Source organism: Jatropha curcas, chromosome 11 (genome assembly GCF_041381405.1).
Source record: "Jatropha curcas cultivar XTBG-Jc1 chromosome 11, XTBG_Jcur_1.0, whole genome shotgun sequence".
In the NCBI taxonomy this organism is placed as follows: Eukaryota; Viridiplantae; Streptophyta; class Magnoliopsida; order Malpighiales; family Euphorbiaceae; genus Jatropha; species Jatropha curcas.
Window position 1 is genome coordinate 2,929,237 of NC_143161.1, and position 20,587 is coordinate 2,949,823.

General features: G+C 34.5%; 2 protein-coding genes across 10 annotated transcripts; one reads left to right on the top strand and one right to left on the bottom strand.

Annotated features, from left to right (window-relative positions):
• Nucleotides 1-64: 64 nt before the first annotated feature.
• Nucleotides 65-8,327, top strand: SSP4 (SCP1-like small phosphatase 4). 6 transcript variants are annotated; one of them, XM_012236500.4, is made up of 8 exons: nt 65-221; nt 1,634-1,902; nt 2,149-2,288; nt 2,475-2,574; nt 3,310-3,843; nt 4,531-4,868; nt 5,571-5,715; nt 8,093-8,327. In XM_012236500.4, the coding sequence occupies exons 2-8, from the start codon at nt 1,728-1,730 to the stop codon at nt 8,137-8,139; spliced, it is 1,479 nt and encodes a 492-aa protein (XP_012091890.1). In that variant the 5' UTR covers nt 65-221; nt 1,634-1,727; the 3' UTR covers nt 8,140-8,327. The 6 variants fall into 6 exon arrangements, with proteins under 6 accessions (XP_012091890.1, XP_012091892.1, XP_012091893.1 ...); XM_012236502.4 differs by having other exon boundaries at nt 2,164-2,288; XM_012236503.4 differs by having other exon boundaries at nt 2,179-2,288.
• A 1,042-nt stretch (nt 8,328-9,369) lies between these two features.
• PRP39-2 (Tetratricopeptide repeat (TPR)-like superfamily protein) lies at nt 9,370-20,053 on the bottom strand. Of its 4 annotated transcripts, none has more exons than XM_012236507.4 (12): nt 19,920-20,053; nt 19,515-19,615; nt 19,077-19,306; nt 17,167-17,334; nt 16,244-16,610; nt 16,014-16,157; nt 15,474-15,626; nt 15,253-15,369; nt 14,590-14,670; nt 14,265-14,414; nt 11,442-13,316; nt 9,370-9,714 (listed from the first exon to the last, which is right to left on the bottom strand). In XM_012236507.4, exons 1-12 carry the CDS (start codon nt 20,032-20,034, stop codon nt 9,709-9,711), a joined length of 3,507 nt encoding a protein of 1,168 aa, XP_012091897.2. In that variant the 5' UTR covers nt 20,035-20,053; the 3' UTR covers nt 9,370-9,708. The 4 variants fall into 4 exon arrangements, with proteins under 4 accessions (XP_012091897.2, XP_089572889.1, XP_020541209.1 ...); XM_089716763.1 differs by lacking the exon at nt 9,370-9,714 and adding an exon at nt 10,168-10,636; XM_020685550.3 differs by lacking the exon at nt 9,370-9,714 and adding an exon at nt 10,168-10,671.
• Nucleotides 20,054-20,587: the final 534 nt, after the last annotated feature.

Consider the following 20,587-nt stretch of genomic DNA (forward strand, 5'->3'; position numbering starts at 1 on the left):
CTGGTGCCATTTACACGTTGCATAAGTCTACAGGTCCATACGGATTCAATCTTAGCCGTCCATTCCCTCCCTCGGAAAGCCGACATCGCCTGTGTCTTGACCGTTCGTGGAAGTTGAGAGAGAGAAAAACAAAACTAAAGTCTTTCCTTTTGTTTTATAATACAGCTCAAGAGAGAACACGGCTTTTAGAGAGAGAAACTCTCTTTGTTTTAGCTTCACAGGTATTTTTATGTCTCTATACAAAGTTCTTTTTTTCTCTGTTTGTCTTTGAAAAATGAAAATTCATTTTTAACTTTAGCAGGTGAATTTTATCTTCTAGTACTGTTACTGTAGCGGTTGATCTCTTCTTTCTTTCTATTTTGGTGTTTCGTTTAACGGTAATGGTTGTTGATAGGTGAACTGTATAACTGTCTTTTTAGCTGAGTGTTCCTAGGGTTTTTGTAATCGCGACTGGATTTTGATTATTGTTTGGCGGGTTTTTTTGTTTTGTTTTGTTTGTTTTATGTAATTGAGGTTTGCTCGCCAAGTTCTAATTCTTTTTCTGGATTCAAACACTTGTTGACTTTTGATTCTGTATTTTTATTTGAAGAGTTATGGTGGTTTTTAATATGTGTTTTGAAGTTTATAACTTTTAGTGAAGTTTGTTATTCTGTGTCCTCCCTCTCTGCTCTCTCCTCATAATTGAAATTTTCTGGCTTGAACTTGTTTGTTACCGCCTAATAGTTAAACCCATCTCCTTATTGACATAAATTTTGATCCTTACTATGAAAATCTGCATAGATAATATTATAACCCGACAATTGAATTAATATTTGTTCTGTTTTCCTATTTTTGGTTTAGAAAACCATGATTTAATTTCCTAAAAATAAGTTTATTTTGCATAGTTACGTGCTATTCTACAAATTGTTGTTGCAATTATAGTCGGTCCTTTTCTGATTTTAGCTGTATTTAGTTTGAGTTAGGCAATTTAAGGTGCTAGCAAAAATGGTTGTTTGCTATTGGAACTTACTTTTTTTTTTTTCTTCCTTTTTTTTTTTTGAGGTGAACATTCTAATTATTTAATCATAACCCATAAAAAAATTAAATTTGAAAGATATGGATCTTGTCCATAGTTCATTTGATATAAATTTTCTATCTTTTTTTTTTTTTTATGTTTAAATTAACTGTTTTGTTATCTCTCTTCTGTGGTCATACGTGATTTGTTCAACCTGCCATTCTTGCAGCCTTAATAATTTAAATTAACTGTTGCTGGCTTATTTGATGGTTCTCAGAGAAATACAATTGCACATTGCGTTATGCTTTGAACTGCTGCATGCTTTTGTGTAGTATTCTTATATTGTACTCCGTAATCTTATGCAAGTTAGTGATCTGCAAGTTTCTTTGCTCATGTATTGACGACTCTAGTTATTCTTAGTATGGTGAGTCAGTAAAAGCAGTTTGTGTTTAATTCTAGGAAAGTTTTACAGGGCTTTTAGTTCTATCAATCTATATTTTAATACAACAATGTAAAGGCACACACAGAGAACAAGGTTAACTGTTTTTCTGTATTACTGTTATTTAATTTATTTTTTCCTCACGGTTCTCATGGCATTTATCTCTATTCTGATATCTCTGCTTCTTATGCCTGTGACAGCAGTCTCAGCTGGTGCTTGATTGCTTAGAGGGGTTTTTTCCCCCCCTGATGTTTCCAAGTCAAGACTTTGGTACACATTGTAAGAACAGATCAAATGCCATCACTAAAAATGAAGACCAAACTAAGCACAGGTTCATTAAGAGAAAAAAATTGTCTGAGCGTGTGTCCAAAGTCTAGTATGATATCCAAAAAATCAGGCTCTCAAGTTACAGTTTCTCGACAATCGACAGAACTTGATGCGTATATTAAGAAGTGTCAGAATGGCTATGGTAAGAAGCTTCTCCATTTAAAGAATGCTTTGTATAGATCTTTTGGATGAATATGAAGGACGTTATGGTCTTTTTGTGTCTTGGTCTTTATTTAATTTTGGCCAATGTCACATGCAGTATTGGCATTGTTGCAATTATTTTGCATGTCATGACTTATGATCATTTGGTGCCTAGATTTGTGTTGACTACTGCATAATGTTGTAGTAATGTTATTAATTGTGTGCAACTGCTAATTTTTCTTGTTAGTTCCCTTTAATAAAGAAATATATACCCCAGATATTGAAAGTGATGAAGATGTTGACCAGCAAGAATTTCAAAATGAAGGAAATTCTCAGTTTCAGAATCACTCATCAACTTTTGTAGATTCCAGCACTGTGGGGAGAATGGTAAGATTCATATAAATATTGTTTTGATTCTTTCTATCTCAAGTCTATTCTAATTCTCATTCTGCAATATTGAATGCTGATTAATGGATAAGCTAGAAATAAATGTGCTTTACATTTGTGTCTACTAGAATATTGAGATTGTTGATTACTGTTATACTTTGTTAAAGACTGTTCATTAAATTGCAGGAATCAAACCTTAACTGCACATCAAACTTGGAAACAATTTTTTCTCCTGCTTTGGAGCCTGTGGAAATCCAGAGTGTGCCAAATATTGATGATGATACAGGTGTGACTTCTGTAGTGATTGAACATATGATATCAAGCGACTTGTGTGACTGTATTTCATGGTTATGGTGTTCTTGACAAAATCATCTCCCAAGTGAATGGGCATAGATCTCTTTCTTCTTGATGCACCTTCTCTTTCTCTGATAATACATGGAAATTAAAACTACTTTTTTGTTATTGTTTTATGCTAAAGAATGGTAAAAAGGAAGCCGTGTTATGTAGAAGGCTGTTCCGTGTTTCCTATTTAGTTGCACATTGAACAGCAAATTCTACTCATACAAGTGCTTTATGTTCTGTTCCTTATTTGTGGCTTTCTAAAAAATTGTTTTCATGAATTTTGTTGGTTGAAGACTATGAGAACATTATTAACTTGAAAGAAAACCTCAATTGGCACATTTTAGGGTACTTCCAGGTGTGGCCACGGGTTTATTTTTAAGAAGTGTTAGGTATTTGTATAGAGAGTGAGAGTTGAGTGAGGGAGTACCATTTAGGTATTTATAGAAGTTTTCCGTGGAGCCTGATTGTGATCTCCCTTCTTGCCCTGGTATATGCATTCTGAATTTGAACAGCCTTAAGTTCCTTGGAGTCAATTTTTTATGATTAGTTACTGAAGCAGCAACTATTTTACTTAATGGAAAATGAAATACTCTCACAATTTAAGAGTTTTCCACTAGTGCTTATGTTACTGTGTTTGCTTAGATTTTGTGATTATATTTCTTGTACCTTTTTTTGGTAGGGAGCATCAAAGATCTCAATGTGCTGGGCTTGGCAGCTGATGACAGCGATGATAACAGAAGCTCATGCGATTATCAAACATGCAATGTCTCGGATTTTTTTATTTCTGACATGATTATTGCCAACTCACCATTTGATGGAAACACAGTGGATGATGATATTACTGAGACAAATCCTTTTCCTGATTATAAATGCACTGAATCAAGTATGTTGTTTGATGTGGCTGAGGAATGTATGATGCTACCTTTTCTCGAGGACACTGCCAAAGTGAGCAATTCCTGTGATATGAGACCATGTGAAGAAGAAACATTAGACCCGGATAACTCTAGCTTATACCTAGCAATTAATCAGATAAGATCGTGCAACCAGGAATCTGATCTCAATTCTGACTCAGATCAGGCAGAAGACTTTGATCCGCAGTTTTTTATCAAAAATTTGCCAGAACTATCTGATGTGGAGTCAAATTTTCGGCCTGCTGTATCCCAAAAGGACTCTTGGAGAAGGAAGTCTATAACACTGGTGCTTGATTTGGATGGTACTGTTTGTTCCTTTATCTTCATGGATTATGTTAGTTTTCTGATTGTTCTGACATTTGTTTCTGTTATATGTGCCCATTGATTATATTTGAAGTATTTCAAAAATGATATCCAAAGTGAAAGAAGTGGATTGGTTGGGATATCCATTATTGGAAATTTTTGACTTTTAACATTATTCACATTCAGAATGCACCTTGCCAGTGTGTTTCAAAATGGAAGAATCGAAGCATAGTTCACTAACTTTAGTATTCTTCAGATGCGTGATTGTCCTGGAATATAAAATGATCAGTTGATGATGAGTTACTGGTTTGTTATGGTACACTTCTGTGCTGAGCAAAGAGAAAACTCCTGCATTGGTTCTTCTCACAATTTTTTGGTTAGTTTGGAAGAATTAGGAACAGGGGTTTTGAGGGGCACAATAACTTATCTTTATAACTCTTTACACAAGCAGACATATGCATGCATGCATATATATATGTGTATATGTATACTCAATAACTTTGCTCCTCTTATTGGCTTAGAATTCTTCATATGCATATGCATGCTCCTTTATAGTTTGTAGCCTAACTAAAATCTATCAGTGAATTTCATTGTACTTATCAAAACACTAAAAAAGATAATGCACTGAAAAAATAGTATGCAAGTTAACAAAAAGATTTATTCTAAGATATATTTTGTATATGCAGAAACTCTAGTCCACTCTACGCTGGAACATTGTGACGATGCAGATTTCACATTTACTGTGTTTTTCAACATGAAAGAGCACATAGTTTACGTAAAACAGAGGCCTCACCTCCACATGTTCCTGGAGAGAGCTGCAGAGATGTTCGAAGTTGTTATTTTTACAGCTAGCCAAAGCATCTACGCTGCACAGCTATTGGACATACTGGATCCAGATAATAAGCTTATATCTCGGCGGGTATACCGGGAGTCTTGCATTTTTACAGATGGGAGTTACATGAAAGATTTAACAGTTTTAGGTGTTGATCTTGCAAAAGTTGCTATTATTGATAATTCTCCGCAGGTATTTCTGTTGCCCCATTCGCCTCAATGGTCTTGCACTTCGTTTATATCTTATCTCTTACTTTCTTTATCTGTTCAAAGTTTTGTTTGTTTGATTTAGGGTTTGTTATCATCCTTTTGATGCTTTTTGCATAGGTAAATTTTAATGAAATCAAATTAAGTTGGGATACAAAGTAAGAGATCTAAAGTTCATTTTAATTGTATTCATCTTTAACTATAAATTCTAAAATTCAGCTTGATTTTGAAGCAATTGGTGGTGTTTCTGGGGAAGGGAGAACATGGTTGCATAACTTATTTCTAGGCTGACATGGGGGTGCTAATATTGTACAATGTAATCTTTACAATTTCAATCAAGTTTTTAAGGGCCATGCCTTTTCTTTTGATCTTTGATAAAATTGGTTTTTTGGAAATACTTGCTGTTGGATTGTAAACCATAGCAAACTTGTGACATTAGCCTTCATGCTCAAAACTGTCAAGGTAGCTGAAGAGATTACCTGAGGAGGGGATAGAAATGAGATCTTCATCTTTTCCTTAATGGTAACAGTAGAAAACATTATTCAGTGTCCCTATCCCAAAACAGAAGTTAAAAAGTAGAAAAAAATTGTGAGGCAAAAATGGAAGAATGGTATGCAGAAATAGGAAAAGAAGTCTTTATTTAATGTTTTCCTGATTGTTTCAGCATCGTTTTCTTTCTTGATTTCAGGTTTTCAGGTTGCAAGTAAATAATGGAATTCCTATTAAGAGTTGGTTTAGTGATCCATCAGATTGTGCACTAATTTCATTACTTCCATTCTTAGAGACTCTGGTTGATGCTGATGATGTCCGTCCTATCATCGCAAAGAGATTCGGTAACAAGGAATAAGAGCCCCTTTTCCTTATTAGCTTTGAATATAGCTCCTTGTCCCTCCAATTTATTTTTTTAGTAAAGTTTGTCTCTAATTAGATGTCTCCTCTTTTCTCTGTGCTTTTGAGATTATTAACTATACAATAAACTAGCATACGTCTTGTTGTCAAGTCAGCTCTCAGTGCATGTTCCTTATCTTTTCTCCTTTCAGCTGACAACTTCGTTGGGAGTTTTTTCTAATTTTTCTGAAAGGTAGTTGTAGAGATGTCTGTTTCATTTATTGTACAGTTCAAGTTGCAATGAAATTCATAAGAGGGTGTATATGAATTGATATCTTGTGAAATATAGTTTTGGAAACTCTTGCCGGCTTGCTTAGCTGGTAGTTGGTGCCCTTGCAAGTGCGGTCTTCATTGCTTCTTTACTATCTATTTGCCTTTCTTCCTATGAAAGCAGTCAAAAACCATGTAGGATACCACTAAGAAATTAGATCTTTGGGCATGAAATTTTCTAGGAACAATCCGCTTCACTTCTTTTTTACTTTTGTAAGTATTGGTTGATGTTTTCATCAGGCATAAGTAGAAAGTAGAATTCAGTCTAGAAACAGCATAGCATGACAAAGTAGTCTGGTAAATATTAATATATGATTTTAGATGCATGGATGCCTTCAACTGTGGAACACTAAGGGAAGTTAAACTTTGAACTTACTCATGTTAAAATACATTGTTTATCCCATGATTAATATATAAAGCATAGAATAAAATGGAGTACACATGAACTCCTGTGTGATGGAACAACAATGACTTATTGGCTCAATTATGTCAAATATAGCTGGTAAAAGCATATCTTACCACACATTTAACAACTTATGTGCACGGAAACACTCCTGCATTTCTTTATGTTGTGTTATGATGCTTTAATAACTAGTGTCGTCAGAATTTTTATGGCCCACATTTTTTAGCAGGTTAATAAATAAAACATTTCTGTTATCTGTACGATGTGGTGCATAGCATATATTGATTGAGATTTTTCTTTTCTCCTTGTCTTGAGGCGTTCGCTACAATGATAATCATATTTACTTGACGTTAGCAGTATTAGTGGCTTTTAGACATTGTTTCTTCTATGTTTGCTTTTTTTTTTTTTTTCCAGTGATTTTATGTGTCATTTCATGACTTGGCTGCATGACATGCACATTGAACATGTTATAGAAACTCAAAGCACTCATTATCTCCTAAGAATTATAGAGGCAGTTTCTAGTAAGAAGTCTTCATTGTTCAATTTGGAAAAGGAAAAATTCGTCATCAAGAAATATGAACGATGCAAAAAAATCTTCATTTATAGGAAGATGGTGAGCTGCCTGTGGAAACAATGTATTTTTACTAAGGGAAAAATGATAGACAAAAAGCACTAAAATTCTAAGTTTCCAAGCAAAATGCAATTAGACTTTTCTCATTTTTTCTTCACACAGAGTGCATGGCATACGAACTGTCCAAATAATTAAGTCACTCGGACTAACAAACTCAATTGCGAAACTAGGGACGAAGGAAATTTTAATTTCAGGACTCGTGTTCCTGATTCTTCAACTCTTGAATGTTCTATGCGCAGATAAAGTCTTTTGATCACATTTGAGGTTTGCATTTGTCATCCTTGAATATTTTCTAATTGTTGTGTTTCTGAATCTGACAGGTCATTTAACTTGGTTTGTTTATTCAGCTGGTTATGCAGTGCTCTTTTTTTTATTATTTTTTTTTATTTGTTTCCTTTCCTTTTTCCATTGCCCATATTTCATGATATTGATTTTATATACTTAGGTTCATCTTTTAAGTTTTTTTACATCCTGTCTGTTATTCTTTTTCACTTAAGATGCCCTAGTTTCTGAATATCCTCTAGAACAAATGATGTCATAACTAGGGAAGGTCATCTTGTTGGCTGGGAATTTTGAGAGTTAAGAGCAAAAACAATGAAACATGAAGTTGCTTTTGTGAAACATGAAGTTGCCATACAAGTGGGAATCTCCATTGTACTGCTCTACCACATAATGATTTCATCTTGCTAGGTTATGTGATTGATGCGTTTTTAGTTTAAGCGCCGTAGCCTGCAAGAACGAGGGGGTTGGATGCTAGTGCCTTAATTTGAGTTTGAAGTTGAAAGGTGATACATAGGCTGATGATGTAGGAAGTATCTGAATGAAAGAGCCCTCCTTGAATTGGGGCTGCTTTAGGTCCCATTGGAAGCCCTTAAGCAGATTATGAGAAGGAAAGTTTTGATGCCTATCTTTCAAATGGAAGTGGGAAGAATGTGACTAGAATACCCATCAGTCTCTGATAACATATGCTAAATATTGCAAATTTCCTCTTTTATAATTTTGCATGCCTTATCTGCAGGTCATGGGAGGAACGTCCTATATTATCTGCTAATGGCAAAAATGTAGGTACGTTGAGTTCCATTATTAGTTTGTTACTATCTTTCTTAAACTTGTAGTTACACCAATTTGTAAGATCATGAATTATCCTAACAATTCTTTTACCTTGAATATCCGATACGATGTTAAGAACAGATTGGACTGTATAGTCTCATTTGAGCATGTTAAGATATTTAGAACTTTATTGTTCTTTTGTATCCTTTTACTGCCCGGTTGGCGGTTTCTCTGTCTTGAATGCTGAATGCTTATTCTATTAAATATGTAAGAACATCCAGCTAATGTATGGCTGGTACATCACCCTTGCAGTTAGTGGAGCACAAAACATGATCCACTAAATTTCAGTTCCACATTCATTTCCCGAAATTCTCCATTTTTTGTCCTTTCAAGTAGTAATATTGAAAAAAAGCTGCTTTTTTTTTTTCCTTTTTTTTTTTTCATCATCTTTTTTTCCCCCCAAACGCCTGTGCAGCCTTTGAACCACTGTTGGTTTTCATGCCAATGTGAAAGTATTGGAATACATGAACTGTTATGTTGTATATGCTCTTAACAAGGAAATAGTGTTTTACCGAGCATTAGCTTAATGGTAAAAGTTGACGACATCTAGGTGGGGATGCTAAGAAAATTTTAATTTCTTGAGAAGACTTAACGGCTATTCTTTTACATTCACAATGGTCAAATTTAATTTAAAGCTCATTTCTGAAAAGATGATAAAAAGAAATTGCATTTCTGAGTACCAAACTAGCTAATTCTTTTGATTTTGTCGTTTTGATTCTCAAAATTTCACTTCAAGCTAAACTCAATAAAAGAGTATAAAAGTACTTAAAAGTTTGGGATCCCCATGCTACAGCATTTTTAGGAACTGGTACCTGGCGTTTTTAGCACGTAGCATTTTTATAACATCAAATACAAGCTCTTCATGTAACTTAAATGTGGCCAGTAACTACCAAGTAGGCCAAAATATATATATATATATATATATATATATATATATATATATATATATATATATCTTCCTCTGCGGGAAGACAGATCCTGTAACACCTTTCTGTGCAATGGGCTTTTCAATTCAGAACCAAGATTATACATCATGCCACCGGACATCCGTCGGATATTTAGCCGGGTCATATCATTCCAATTCATATCTGGAAAATTTACCGCAATTCTCCTGGCACGGTCGATGCCTTAACTTAGAACTGAGATAAGATCAGGTGTACGGTTTAAATATAATCCACCTAAAAATTTCCCTCAATAAATATATATTTCAATATAAAATAGTTATGTTCGAAATTTCAATTATCTGTCAGTTGGGTTGGATATCAGCGTTATTTCAGCTTTCTGAAAACTTAAATTCAACGGATGAAATCCAAAATCTTTATATGCTAACAGCAGAAAAAATGTCGGTACGTTGAGTTCCATGTGAACAAATTTACAGAAATCACGAAATCCAGTGAATAAGCAAATGTAAGTATGTCGGAAGCTACGCCATCAACTTTGAGGAGACCAGGTGTGAAAACCGAAGACGCGAAAGACTCGGTAATCAGCAGTCCCAGCTTCACTAGCATCATGCTTCGGTGTAACTCAATCCTGCATCCATGGGACAAGAGATGCATCAAATAAATTTCATGGAATCTGCAATGTATTTGGTGAAATCTAGAGAATGAAAATTTCATTGGTTGATGCATGGTTTGGATTTGTGGATGGAATCTTTTTCATCGTCAGGTTTCGGTGCAATTTTTGGAGATCAAGAAGGCCATTTCCTTGGAGCATTATCTGGCTACTTTTTGTCGTACCATGATCCGGCTAGAGTAGAGGTTTTTGCTCTTCGTTATTATCTTTTATGGGGAGAAAATCATATGCAGGGACTGGAAATTATATTCACAAATTGTCAACATTGAGCCTATGATTTACATTCCTTTTCTATCAATAATTCTTTGTTTGGTTTAGTTGTAGAGAATTGTAAACAAATTCTTAATTGTAGAAATAACATGGCTAAGGAGACAAACTAACGTTTACTCTAGCAAAAGCTTCTTACCAATATGCTAGTCTCAAACAACGAGATTTATTCCTGATTGTGTTTCATTCTTATTTTCTTAATGTTATTGATTTTTATCCTTAAAAAAAAAATAAAAAAAGAATTCAATACAGCTTCCCCACTAGCATGGTTTATGGTGAGTCTAAATGCCATGCATGTAAAGATAAAGTCTGGAGTTGCATAAACTGGAAGTTACTTTCGAATTACATGAATTGAAAGTTGACATCATAGCCAGTTATTCTGATGGGGAAACATGACGGCCTAGTTTCACCAGTTTAGAAAGAACAGTCATCGACCTGATTCCACTGAGTTATCCTCTGGAAGACATTAACAAGACAGGAAGCGAATTCACGAAAAAAGGGGGAAAAAACATCTTATTACTCCACTTCTTGTGCCAAGTGTCAACCTTCCATCCCAGACTTTTGGCCTTTCTTAACAGGTCTAGCAATCGATAGAAAGGGATGAAGATATAACCTTCAACAGATAATTAACCATGTGGTATTGGCTCTCTGAATAAAAGGGAAGTCATTGAATAGTACAGAACGCAAAAGGCATTATAACAGGAATTATATTGCATCATCAAATTTGGTAGCAGAAAACCTTAGGTGCACAGAGCAGATTAATACAGAGAAGCTAGGAGATCCAACATAAAGTAAATTCAAGCAATCAATACAACCACAACAACAACAACAACTAAGCCTTTAAACCCAAACCAGTTGGAATCTTCTGTATGAATCCTTCATTTCTATTCTGCTCTATTCATAACTAAGTCCATAATAATAAAAAAAAAGGATAATAATCAAAGACAAGGTCTATGCGGTATCATGGGAGGAAAAGATGAAACTTTATGGAAATTTATCAAGAATGGGAAAACATTCATACACTAGAAAGCAAAGATCTTCGACAGATTTGCTTCATTTTCCAGGACTAAGACAGTTATGGCATAGGTACCATGCAGTTAGCTTAATATAAATCTTGCTTGAATTTGACGGCTATATAAATTATGACAATTTGAAAATATCATGCCCATTTCATTGTATTAAAGATAGCTCATTTCATCAATGTCATACTTAAAATCATGCTAGCTCAGGTTCTAAACGTTTTGTGATGCCATATTCCAACTCCTAAATGCCTCTGATGTTGTGACAGAGGTGTGAAAATAAAAGTCATTACTAACAACACCATAAAACTGTTACATCAGTCTCAGTGATTGAATGTATGCTCTTTATGGTTTAAATAATAATGGCATGGTTGACTTCAGAAACGTTCATACACTCACCTGAACCTGTGATGTGTTATTTTGCTTCTTGGGCAATTCTTGGTCTTGTCCTTGTTCATGTGGATGCTGTTGTGGTAAGGCTGTTTGTTGCTGGTGAAAGTGTTGCTGTTGTAGCAATAACTGCTGTTGTTGCACTTGCTGTTGATGCTGAAGATAGAGTAGATGCTGCTGCTGCTGATAGGATTGTTGCTGCAATTGATAGGCTTGTTGCTGTTGCAGTTGTCCTTGTTGTTGCTGGAGTTGTTGCACTTGTTGCTGCTGCTGCTGCTGTGGTTGCAGCTGTTGTCCTTGCTGTTGTTGCTGCATTTGTATCAACTGCTGTTGATATTGTTGTTGCCGGAACTGCTGTTGATATTGTTGCAAGAGCTGCTGTTTGTTTGGCTGTTGGTGTTTCAGGAGCTGCTGTTGTTGCCAAAGAAGCTGCTGTTGCTGCTGGTAGTAATAATGTTGCCACATTTGGTTATACGCTTGGTTATTTTGTGCATTACAGGGTTGCTCACTACTTTGTATGGGATGTTGAGTCATCTGTGGTTGAGGATATGCAGCAGGTTGTACAGGTGGTTGAGACTGACATGCAGGGGAAATACTTTGCTGTTGCATATTATACACTGGCCAAGCTTGAGGTGTAGTTTGATTAATATGAACAGTAGATGCTGGATACCAACTTTGTACTTGGCCAGCTTGCTGAACTTGCAGATCTCGTAAAGACCAAGGTTGAGATGCATAATCTTCATTCATGTGAATTTGAGGTTCTTTTTCATCTCGCATGCGTGTTCTTTGTGGAGAAGACTGACCCTGTTTTTGCTGTCTTTTATGAGAATGCCCACGAAACCCAAGTTTGGAATCTCGGCGAGATCTGTCAGGATTATTCTTTTGATGCCAGTTTCTACCATCATCTGCCATTTTCTGTGGTTGCAGAAGTGCCTGTGCCTTGTTCTGATAGCTTGCAGAAGATGTAGGACTGACATATCCAATATTTGTTTGGGCAGACACAGCTGCTTGACTGCTCCCTGGGCTCGATGTAATACGATCATCATCAGCATTCTGGCCACACTCTGACATATTTTCATGTGACATACTATTTTTCTGAGGAGCTTCATTATTTGGCATACTTCCATCAGACAAGCTAATTTCCCGATGAGCTCCAGAATCACAAGATGCAGGACTGATAGAATCTGGAGATTTGGCATTCTCATTATTCAAGGAAAGTTGCTCCAGTGAAGGCGGCTTCAAATCCAGTTCAGGTTCATGGTCATACTCTATCTGAACATCATATTCCTTAGGAAATTCCATAGAGGGTGGAGTAATTTCTGAATCATTAGCAGCTTGATGTTTCAAATCAAGAGATGGATTTGATTCAAGAACATCTTTCTCAGACAGCTCTAGCACATCGAGAGACCCTTGATCCACAATCTCATTTACATTCTTGTCAGATTCTCCAGACTGATGCAGTTCAACTTTTGTCTGATGTACAATCGCCTGATCAGTTTCTGATAACTCCTTTACAATTTCCAGCAATGCTGGCTCCTGGAAAGGTACCTGGTCACATATTATATCTTGTTTTCCCTCCAGTCGTGATTTCTGGTCTGACACCTGGTCAGTGGGAGGATGGGCAGCCTTGGTATCATGACTTTTGGGTGAGGACAGTTTTTCCTCCTGTACTGATGACTGCATCAGGCAGTCAGAACTGCCATCTCCAGAAGGATGAAAATCCAGTCTGACAGGGCTTTCTGCTTGTGCCTCCATAACTATTTTCCATTGTTTTGTTCCTGTAGCAGGATGAAACAAAGTAGCCCTTACAGACTGTGGGAACAATCTGATGTGCCGATTCCATGCCTTTCTTACATCATGGATAGATCCACATAGATCAACAAACTGTTGTCAAATAGATTTTGTTATTGGAAAGGTTCGCATATATGCTTATCATAACTCAATGTAACAGCGCAATGGTTTAGAAATTATAGGTCAGTTAACGCACTTGACATCCTTTAATGCACATCTACGATAGAGTTATTAACTTATGCATAAAAATAAACAGATGAATATTTTAGCATTGATGATTCGTTGAGAAATTACGAAATGAAATGAGTTTCAATGATATTTAAAAAAAACATTACTCAGCAAATTCAGAAGAAGGAAACAAGAAGTAGTGCTCCTTTCTTGTGTGAGCTCTGTACAAAATTTTTGGATATGGAATTTACTGTGCAAAAGGAAGAGTCTTATCCTTACGTTTGTCAAAGAAATATAAAATGTATGCATATATATAGAAGAGAATTTGTCAACCTCTGATTAAGCTGCTACTTTTCTGCCATATGGATTATGCATTGAATGTCTTGTTTGCATTTACTTTTACAATTTAGTTTGTTTGTATTAAGTATGGAAGTTCAAATGATAGTTATAGGTTCATCGTATGTGAATATAAGGATTAGTTTATAGGCAGATGCTGCTTTCAAGGCTTTCACAACTAGGGAGTGTTAAAAGAAATATTTGAAAAAAAAAAAAAAAAAGACACTTAAATGTAATGTTAAGCCCACAAATCTGCTCCCCCTTATCTCCTATCATACAAACATAAAACTATTGGCTTTGCAAATGATGTTTTCCACATGAGCTGAACCAAACAACCCCAGGTTTTTCATTGAACTTGTTTTTACTTAACACCTTTTTTTCACTGAATTAACTGAAACAGAAAGACAAGGATTCACATGACACGCCAAATTGCCATTTGCCACAAACACAGAAAGAGAAACTTGTAATATTTAATACCACTTTGTCTCAGACCAACAAAGGAGAAACAGAAATATGAAGGTACAGGGAATTTCTAACCTCTAGATAGAGTTTTGATATTTCCTCCCCATCTTTCGCACTCAAACCTAGAGATACACTTGGTCGTGGAGATATAGCATTTGCTACAATGGTATCTACCATGTTCATATGCCTTATCCCTCCATGTGAAATTGCAAATTTTATTAACTCCTGCAGAAGAAACAAACTAACAATAAACAACTATTTAAAGCTCAAAATTTCAATAGATTAACACTTTACATATGCAGAGAAATGATTGAGAAAGGAGCAAATTCAAGTGTTTTTTATGCTAACATTGCTATCCTTATTCAGTAGTCAATATGCTTATATAAAAAAGAAGATATACCTCTATAAGTAATTTACTGTAAGGCGCATGCTTGATTCCATCTATCAAGATATCTCTGGCAGCATCTTCACCATCAGTATTCTGGAAAAAACAGGAACAGTTGGAAAATAAACATTCACTAAACCAAGAAAGAAATGGACAATGTAGCATGCACTATAGCATAATTTTGATGTTGTTTGCAAAACTACACACAATATTAACTTAAAACAAGTTTAAGATATCAAGACCTCAGGTATTTTTTATCCTTTTTTTTTATTTCGATTTCAAATAGAAGATATAAAAGATAAAGCTTTCATTTTTATGTCTTTGGTGTTTTAACTAATTCTATTTATTATATTATATAATAATTAATATATAATTCATACAATTAATATACAAATTATTAATATAAGTAATGTATAATTCATATTATTCATATAATTAATATACTTAATATATAGGAAAGCCTTATATCTTGAAATTAATTCATCAATTCAAGTGCATGCTCACAAATATAATGTTCTAAAAGTTCAGATGGAATTTTTTTTTTTTTTTTTTTTTTTGTCAGGAAAGATTTATTTGAATAGCAGAAGAAAAATATGACTACAAGAAAAACACATCTGCTACAAAAAGTGCATCATAAATTGTCAACACGAACTACCGGTAAATAGATGAAAAACCTACCATGTATTTAAGTCGAGAAAAGTTAACATACAAAATAGGAAGAACATGCCACTTTTCCTTCACTGTAGCCATTCCCAGTGCTTCTTCGTATATATTAGAAGCTGCTATGAAATTCCCCTGACCAAGTAAGAAAAACATCAATATAGGATACTGATCTAGAAACACATTCAATTGAACATTATTTTTCTAGTAAAAAAAAAAATGATAAATGGATTACATACTATGCGCTTTTCCATGTTAGCTCTCATTACAACATTTTCAACAAATTCTGAATCTGATTCATTGTTGCATTGAAGAAAGGCAGAACGGGCACTAGGCACATCTCCTACGTGCTCCTTAAACCTGGCATTGAACAGATGAATCACTGACACCCTCTGCAATGAATATATGAGTGGGGCCATAAACATCTCCAGTCATGTACAAAGGAATCGAGTCAAAGCATCCTATAGAATCAACCAATAGTTTCAGTATGACACAAACTTTTGCTGAAGGACAAACGCATCTGAATAAATTCTGACACAAGATTCTGTTATATCCCATATTTTAATTCCATTGTGTTGAAATTTTGACACAATATTCACCAAAAGAACTAGGCAATTGTTGGGGGTCGTGAAATTAAAATATAAATCCAAAAACATTTAGTAAACAGCTGCACAGCCCCCAAAAATTGTAGAGAAATTCTATTTTGGAAGAATCATTTGCTGTACAAAAAGAAAAAGACCATCATGGAAGGGCAAAATTCTAGTTAAGAAGATATACACCTTCAGAAAGTTTTGTGTCACTCGGTCCAGTGCAAAGTTCGCTATCTCTCTTCCTCCCTTACTTTCCATGAACTCCACATAACGCATCCAGAAGTCCGGATAATTAGCACAAGGGATTAAGCATCTTTCGTAAAGTCTAACAGCCTGAAATCAATGAAAGTAACGAATTTTAGACCCAAATAAAAGGTAGGTGGAGTCTGAACAGGCTGCAGAAAGGTGTAACACCATACCCAGTCGAAATCTCCATGCGACTCAGCAAAGTCCAGATAGTGATGCCAGTTTTCCAATTGATTGACATCAAGTGGCTTGACATGGAAATAAGATCTCTTAATACGAGTTTCATAGCAACTTATATTTTCATTTAACTGAGATGCTTCATGAAAAAACTGTTCTCCAACAGATATATATCTCCGAAGTGCTTTTGACCTTTCTAAGCCAGCAGACGGATCTAGCAGGTCCTTAATGATGCAGGAAATGTCATCTTGGTTAGAACATATAGAAGCTTCACTATCAAGCATGGGTTCTACTGATATTGTCGTGTTCAAAAGCCCATGAGATTCCATTTCGTCTTTCCATATTTCCACCAACTTTTTAAAACTGAAGGGACAATGAAATTATGTCCAGTGAGAACATTATATTCAAATAGTAGCATATCATCTGACAAAACAAGGAAAATTAGACTGAAAACTTTGAAAATGTATGTCAAGGGAAGAAAAATAAGGTTAAAGAAATCAAGTGATGAAATTTAACCCTCAAATGTGGATTTTTAGTTTTGGATGTATTGCAAAAGGAAAACAAAAGAAAAAATCTTGAAATTTTCTTTGAAAATATCTCTCCAAATTCTCTCAGTTGAAAATGGTGTTTACCCACCCAATATAGTAGTCAAACCTAGTTCTATAGATTTATAAATTTTTACCTCATTCATAATGAGTGGGCAACAATCTGGCCGTTAGTCAATCTCTAAAAACAACAACTGGAATGTAGTTCACTATTTGCCTATGTCATTGTTATCTTTTAAGTGTTTAGCTCATATATATTGCTGAATAAATTAACAAAAATGAAATCTTTGATGATAAATTTTGAATGTCTAGAGTTCAAAAACTCTTAAATATCTAAGAAAATAGAGAGAGAAACTCAGATGAGAAAGGCATACCTATCATAATATCGATGCAACTTCTTGGTTGGAAACCTCAATGTTTGAATGTAAATGTCAGCTAGGAAGCTCCAATGCTTAAGAGAGAACTCAAACTCAATGTATTTATCCCACAAGGTATGGCATAAATAATCCTTTCCAACAAAGGATAAGGCTCTTTTGAACAATCTGTTTAGATAACGTTAGTGAAAACTATTAATTGAACTAGGCAGAAAAATTCATGCCCTATTGAGAAGTTCTGGGCATTAAAAACTGTATGGCACCAGAAATGACAGCTATGCATGAAAATGCAGGTTAAACTCATGGGTTCAAAAACTATTCCTTCAAAATTTTATTCCGGCACATAATCATACAAAAGAATATTCCCTTCGTCCCAAAAAGATTGTCACATTTTTCTTTTCTACAAATTTTAAGAAAATGCAATTAATGTAGTGATAATTTATGTATTTCTCTTTTCTACCCTTATGCACATAAGATGTCATTAAATGCAACTACATGTAAAAGTGAATTTATTGAAGGGTAAAATAGGAAAAAAAAAAGCTTTAAATGCATACTATAAATAAAATTGGACAATCATTTTGGGACATCCCAAAATGGAATAGTGGACAATCTTTATGAGATAGAAGGAGTATTAAAATTCTTCTTTAGAAAAATTCAACAGTTTTAACACATGCATTCGGACTATTTCGTGATAGAAAAATCTAGTTGCTCTGAATGATTCTAGTAAACCAGTGAGTTAAGTTACTATTTGACATTTTCCTAATCTGTCTAATTGTATGAAAATTATGATCAAAGTGCTAACAAATAACAATGAACTCAAAAATACAAGCATTTGTGGGTTCAATGTGAAAATTATTATGGATTAAATTATAAGAAATTTTTGAATTCAAGAATGAATGTTTGTGAATGATGTGGATATTATTTGAAAACGCTTAGAAGCATATATGCCAATAATGAAACTGTAGCATCTGGGTGATATGAACATAGGCTCATAATTGAGGGCATACGTGAAGGCATCTACACATAACAATTGATGATGCAATCCAATATGTAAATAAATCTATGGACATTAACTTGATGCCGAGTTGTTTATAAATAGTTGTGAATCTAGATCAGAATCGAGAAATTCTTATTTGTAGAATCGAGAATTGAATTGAATAGCAAGATTCAGTATAACCTTTCGAAATTAATTAAAAATAACATATATACATATAGATATATTTCCTATTAATTTTATTGAAAGATACTAAAAATTCAATTGCAAATAAATGCATTTAAATAAATTTCAATTCCAAATTATATAGTAAACACAAAATAAAAAAGTGCACCTAATGACTTGAGTAGTTCCCAAATTAAAAATTTCAAACTACTAAGTTAAATTTCTTTTTTCTTAAAAAAAAAAAAAAAAAAAAAAAAAAAAAAAAAAAAAAAAACCTAAACTATCAAGCCATTAAATTTTCTATTCAAATGCATATCAATCGCAGTCCTTCATCGTCTTTACCTTCTATTTTAACCATATCCTATTGCTCTTCTTCCTCTACTTATCCACTTGTTTTGTCGGGAATGAGAATCGACTCAAATCAAATGATCGTATCACGTGAATCGTAAGATTCATACTCAATTTCAATTCACCTATAAGATTGGTATCGTTGTGCATGAAAATTGAATCGAAGTACAAGATTCGAATCATGAACCATAAATTCTAATTACAGTAGTTTTATATCTAAGAGGCAACAGTTTATATATAATCTCTGAACCATGTACAAGAAAAAGGAGCTGATTCTATTTCTTAAGCAGGATTAGCAATGGGGACGGGTTATTGTAGAATTAGCAACACAGAAGTGCCAGAATAAGTACAGCTGATAATGGATTTAGAAGCCAAATTCGGAGTTTTATTTAATTAAGATTACCTGCGAACATCAGATGGATCTTCAAAAACTGCTCTCCCAAAATTACAGTAGTCAACCCACACATCAACAGAATAAGTTGCCAATGACACAGCTCGCTCAAAGACTTCAAGAACCTTGTCAATAGTGCACAAGCGTATCTTGTGATTAACATACTTCCTCCAATAAACACAGCACAGAGGAAACTCAGACAAGAAAGCGTCATACACTAAGCATATTGTTTCTATATTTTCCTGCACAATTTCGCAGAAGAGCACTAATTACATTCGTCAAATCAATAACCAGTAAGCAGCATCAATAAATCACACTGAAACTTTAGCCGTGACAATTTTGAACTTAGAATAGAAACACATGCAAAAGTGAAGCCATCTCATCAAAGTAACAAATAAAGTGAGGCCTAAAGATACGTTAAGACAGAGATAAAATTTATTTGGAACTTACAGGATAAGTTTTCTCAATCTCTACTATAAGTGAAGTCCACTCATCAAAGTCTAATGAGCCATTAGCAATAACTTCACGTAGTTTGATCTTGTCCAAAACAACTGTGTAAACAAAAGCAAGCAATTGCATCACTTATTCAGGAAACCAAGCAATTCACAAATAAAAGCACTGCCCAGCAGTTTAAAGAATGAGATGATAAGATAAATTAGGGAAAAATAAAGAATCAATTGCGATAGCTGCATTTAAACACTCAAAAATTAAGGAAAAATAGAAGTTTCTTCTAAACAATTCAAATTTTTGTATTTTTGCAGAGAAAAACAACAAATTGATGCAATTCATTACAGAGACAAAACTCAGCTTAGCACGCAAACTAGCAATAGAGACCGAGATATAGATAATGTTTACCAGTAGCTTCCCCTTCCATTAAGTGGCGCTCTGTTTCAGCGTTTGAAATTTGTTCCTCCATCTCTTCGACAAATTCCGATCCTTTAAAAGTTGTTTCGATTTTATTTCTATACATCCGACAGAGATACAGAGAGCTTGTTTTGTCAGTTAGGCCAAGGCATTCAGATTAACCAAAAAAGAGCCAAAATGGGCCGAAAACCTTAAGGCCAGCCTGATCCGTTACTAGGCCTTCCATAATCAGGTCCAAGATAAGCCCATAGATTTGTACGTTAGAGTTGGACATTTTTCTTGTTTATTTATTGGCCTTTTATCGAGTAAGCAAACCTGGGTTTGTAATGAGCCGAGTCACTCGTCGGTCGTTTCAGGTTCGACCTTTAAAAAAATTAATTTCAACTCGTTTGATAAATTTAATGAGTTAAGACTAAGTTTATTTATCAAGTATTTTAAATGAAGAAGTTGAGATCGAGCTTGAATTCAAGCATGTAAAGGGATAACCTTTTTTTAACTATTCATTATAAATTAGTTGAGCTCGTATTGAGTCTAGTTTTCTCAAGCCAAACCGAGTCAACAAAATTAAGTTTAGTTTGATTCGTTTACAGCTTAAGCAAACCCAGTTATGTCCGTCTCACCAATCTCTTTCAAGCTTATCTATCCATCATTAATAATTA

Bases quoted from the DNA above. Each gene is read 5' to 3' on its own strand.
- SSP4 (XM_012236500.4), top strand. From the start codon at position 1,728: ATGCCATCACTAAAAATGAAGACCAAACTAAGCACAGGTTCATTAAGA. The intron at 4,869-5,570 runs GTATTTCTGTTG...TCTTGATTTCAG, and splicing joins TTATTGATAATTCTCCGCAG to GTTTTCAGGTTGCAAGTAAA. The intron at 5,716-8,092 runs GTAACAAGGAAT...CCTTATCTGCAG, and splicing joins TATCATCGCAAAGAGATTCG to GTCATGGGAGGAACGTCCTA.
- PRP39-2 (XM_089716763.1), bottom strand. From the start codon at position 20,034: ATGTATAGAAATAAAATCGAAACAACTTTTAAAGGATCGGAATTTGTC. The intron at 19,616-19,919 runs GTAAACATTATC...TTGTTTACACAG, and splicing joins AATGGAAGGGGAAGCTACTG to TTGTTTTGGACAAGATCAAA. The intron at 19,307-19,514 runs GTAAGTTCCAAA...GAAATTGTGCAG, and splicing joins AGATTGAGAAAACTTATCCT to GAAAATATAGAAACAATATG.